This window comes from Rattus norvegicus, chromosome 7, assembly GCF_021556685.1.
Source record: "Rattus norvegicus strain SHRSP/BbbUtx chromosome 7, alternate assembly SHRSP_T2T, whole genome shotgun sequence".
NCBI lineage: Eukaryota > Metazoa > Chordata > Mammalia > Rodentia > Muridae > Rattus > Rattus norvegicus.
This window is the reverse complement of record NC_141540.1, coordinates 10,749,756-10,753,678: the sequence shown is the minus strand read 5'-3', so window position 1 is coordinate 10,753,678 and position 3,923 is coordinate 10,749,756. Positions and strand designations below refer to the sequence as shown.

Here is a 3,923-nt window from a genome sequence, read left to right as displayed (position 1 = left end):
ATGGCAGGTATCTAAATCCTAATTATGACTTTTCTATGTTGTTATAAAACAAATATTCACATTATTATATCGCATGCTTATCATACTTCTAGATACATTGTGGTGATCATTAGATACTACCCTGTTCCTGACCCTGGTCTGGACATTTGGGTTTCAGTTTCAGTGTGTTGAGTAAAAAGGACACAACTGTTCCACCTGAAGTTCTCCATATGGAAGGTAAGACAGAAAGTGAAAGTGAAAGATACACAGACTGTATAGTCAAAATTCCTGGGTAAAATCACAGCCATCCTATTTCCTCGTCATTAGTTAAGATGAGTTCAATCGCTGAGACTCCTGATTCATTTGAAAATGAAAGACACCAGCTGCTTTTGATTTGAGAAGAAGCTGTATGGAAAGTGTTTTACTGCATTGCAGAAATATTGGTTATTTCAAAAACTATTTCTCTTTCTTAGTTGTGCAAAGCTTGTGCCCTGGAGTAATGGCTGAGGAAAATCAAAGTACAACATATGAGTTTCTCCTACTCGGGTTCTCTGATCTCAGAGTCCTTCAGGGGCCACTGTTCTGGTTGGTACTTCTGGTCTACATGATAACCTTGCTAGGGAACACGCTGATCATCTTTCTGACCCAAACCAGCCCTGTGCTGCACTCTCCCATGTACTTCTTCCTGCGACACCTCTCCATGGTGGAGCTTCTCTACACTACAGACATTGTGCCTAGAGTCCTGGCTGATTTGACTTCTTCACATCCCCAGGCCATCTCCTTCAGGAGCTGTGCAGCCCAGATGTACTTCTTCATTTTCCTGGGTATCTCAGAGTGCTGCTTGCTCACAGCCATGGCCTATGACCGTTATGCAGCCATCTGTAAGCCTCTGCACTATTCCACCCTAATGAACCACCGGGCCTGTGTAGCCATGGTAGGAACCTCATGGATCATGGGCATCATCACAGCTACCACTCACTCTTCCCTCATCTTCACTCTGCCTTTCCCCAGCCGCCCCACCATCCCACACTTCCTCTGTGACATCCTGCCAGTACTGAGGCTAGCAAGCGCTGGGAAACACAGGAGTGAAATTTCCGTAATGACAGCCACAGTGGTCTTTATCATGATCCCCTTCTCTCTGATAGTTACTTCTTATGCCCGCATCCTGGGAGCCATCCTGGCAATTGCTTCTAGTAAGAGCCGCCGCAAGGTCTTCTCTACCTGTTCCTCCCACTTGCTTGTGGTCTTCCTTTTCTTTGGAACAGCCAGTATCACATATATCAGACCCAGAGCAGACTCTTCTATCACCACAGACCGCATCCTTAGCCTCTTCTACACAGTGGTCACACCCATGCTCAACCCCATCATCTATACACTCCGCAATAAGGAGGTGATAGGGGCCATAAAACACATAAGAAGGTAGGTTACCTAAGTTAAGGGGAAGTGAGGTGTTTCTACTTATTCACTGTTCCTGCTCCCAAGAGTCAGGTATTCAAATTAAACTTCAACCTAACAGGATCCATAAAGAAATCTCAAGTAAGTAAGTACTCCTGGTAGAAGGTTCTGAAATTGAGAATGGCCTGTGTCTTACCTTTTATTCCAGATTCCAGATTCACTATCAAATTGGGGCTTACTAAGACGCATCAGAAAAGATGGCATTCTTGGGAAGTAAATATCCTCTAGATTATCTGGGTCCTGGGCAAGGGGACTGCTTTGGCCATATCAGTAGCCAGAGAACCATGTAAGTCATGAAACTGACTTTCAATAGACCCTTAGAAGTCAAGAAGAAATTTACTAGCTTTTGGTTACATTTATTTTCAATTATGTATTGTGATACATTTGCTCTTCTGAGCCCTTCAATAAGAAGAATGTCTGAAGAAAGCAGTCACACAATTCTCCCTCTCAAGATACCTCTGTGAAGGGAAGACAGGTTCGTCTGTACTGGGAAAGTGGGGTTTGAGAAATCATTTTCAAGAGTTACTTTCAATAGTCCTTCTGCCTCATAAGCATTCTCTTCTGGAAAAGTAACTTAATCATAGTAATCCTCTGTTTGTTTACCTGTCTCCTATTCCAAGTTTATTTCCAGAGTTTCTTGTTCCCATAAAGTCTCCTTATATATGTGTCTTCTGAAAAGCAATTCTTTCAAACTTAGTCATACACATCTAGGCCATCATGTCCACTTAGCAAGTTTTCATTCAGCCTGTAATGTTCAACACAATTATCCCTCCTTAAAATTTGTTTTCTCAGTGATGCTAATTACGTTTTTTATTCTACAACCATTACAAACCTTTTTTTCAATAAATTGTAATAATATTTTGTTTACGTTACTACATATGGGAAATGCTATTTGTATGTCACTTGAGGGAAAACTGAAATAGCTTGTTCATTCTTTTGCTTCATAATTATAAGGAAAAGAAAACAAACAATAGAGAAATCTTTTAATGATTTTATAGAAAACTTCCCCCAAAAGATTGCCTTTATTTTGTATGATATTTTGTATTTCAAACTTGTAAAACATTACTTTTTTGGTTTATACCAGGTGATTATGTCAGCATATTCTAAAGAATTACCTATAAAATGTTCATTGTAATAATATCCATAATAGAAAAGATTCAGTTAAGGTGCACATCAATAAGTAAGTGGATAAATAAAATGTGATATATATATCACACATGCACACACACACACACACACACATACACACACAGTGTAGTTTTACTCAGTCATAAAGCATAAAATTGTGCTATTTGCAAGATAATGGATATCACCAGGGCTCATCATGTTAAGGAAAATAAGCAAATTTCATATAAATATATATATATTTTCCCATACAGAATTATGACCTTTATAAGTAATACATTAAAATAAAGATTGAACCATTTGAGAGAAGAAAATGTATTATCAGTTAGGGGAGACAACAGGAAGTAATAGGAGAAGTAAATATGATTAAAGCACATTTTACACATATTTGAAAATATTATACTGAAACTCCATTTTTATAAAAATATAATTAAAAGAAATAAACATTTTAAGATAAAAAGATTTAGTACTTTTAAAATATAAGGACTACTTACAAGGTCTTAAAATGTTTCTTCTTATCTTTGAAGCTTCAAAGAATATTCATGAATATTACATGGTATTATTCTCAATTATTCTTTCATTCTGCATGATCCTCTTGATTTTCTTTTTGATATAGCAGAATTTTGTTTCCTTTTGCCCTCTTATATATAATAAGTCATACAGTTCCCTGCAGACTCTCATTCACTTTATTTTTTTTTATTTTAAATATGATGGGAGCTATCATGATACATACTTGATATGCAAGAAACTGCATTAAAGGATGCATAATTTGCTGTTTTGATATATGTATACATCCCCCATCATCACAATCAAATTGATAATATTTTTTTCTTTTTATTGGATATTTCATGTATTTACATTTCAAATTTCATCTCCTTTCCCACTTCCCCCCAGTCCCATGCTCCCTTCCCCTGCTTCTATAAGGATGCTCCCACCTCACTACTCTGGTATTCCCCTACACTGTGAAAGTAAGCCTTCACAGGACAACGGGCTTCTATCAATGCCAGACAATGCCATCCTTGGCTCCATATGAGGCTGGAGCCATGGTAAAAAATATTGACTAATCCTACATCCAATAGAGGGCTAATATCTAATAAATACAGAGAACTCAAGAAGTTAGACCCCAGAGAATCAAATAACTATATTGAAATTGCTGGTGGAGGGGTAACTCAGAAGTGGGATATCATTGGTTGGGAATTTAGTGGAGGAGGTAACCGGGAAGTGGAATATCATTTCAGATGTAAATGAATGGAATGATTAATTTAAAAAAAATCACAAAATATGGGGTACAGAGATAAACAAAGAATTCTCAACTGAGGAATATCAAGTGGCTCAGAAGCACCTAAAGAAATGTTCAACATCCT

General features: G+C 37.6%; 1 protein-coding gene across 1 annotated transcript; it reads left to right on the top strand.

Annotated features, from left to right (window-relative positions):
* Positions 1–478: 478 nt before the first annotated feature.
* Positions 479–1,402, top strand: Or10p1 (olfactory receptor family 10 subfamily P member 1). The gene is given in 1 exon segment (NM_001000070.1): positions 479–1,402. A coding segment is annotated over 1 exon segment (924 nt).
* The last annotated feature ends 2,521 nt before the right edge of the window (positions 1,403–3,923 follow it).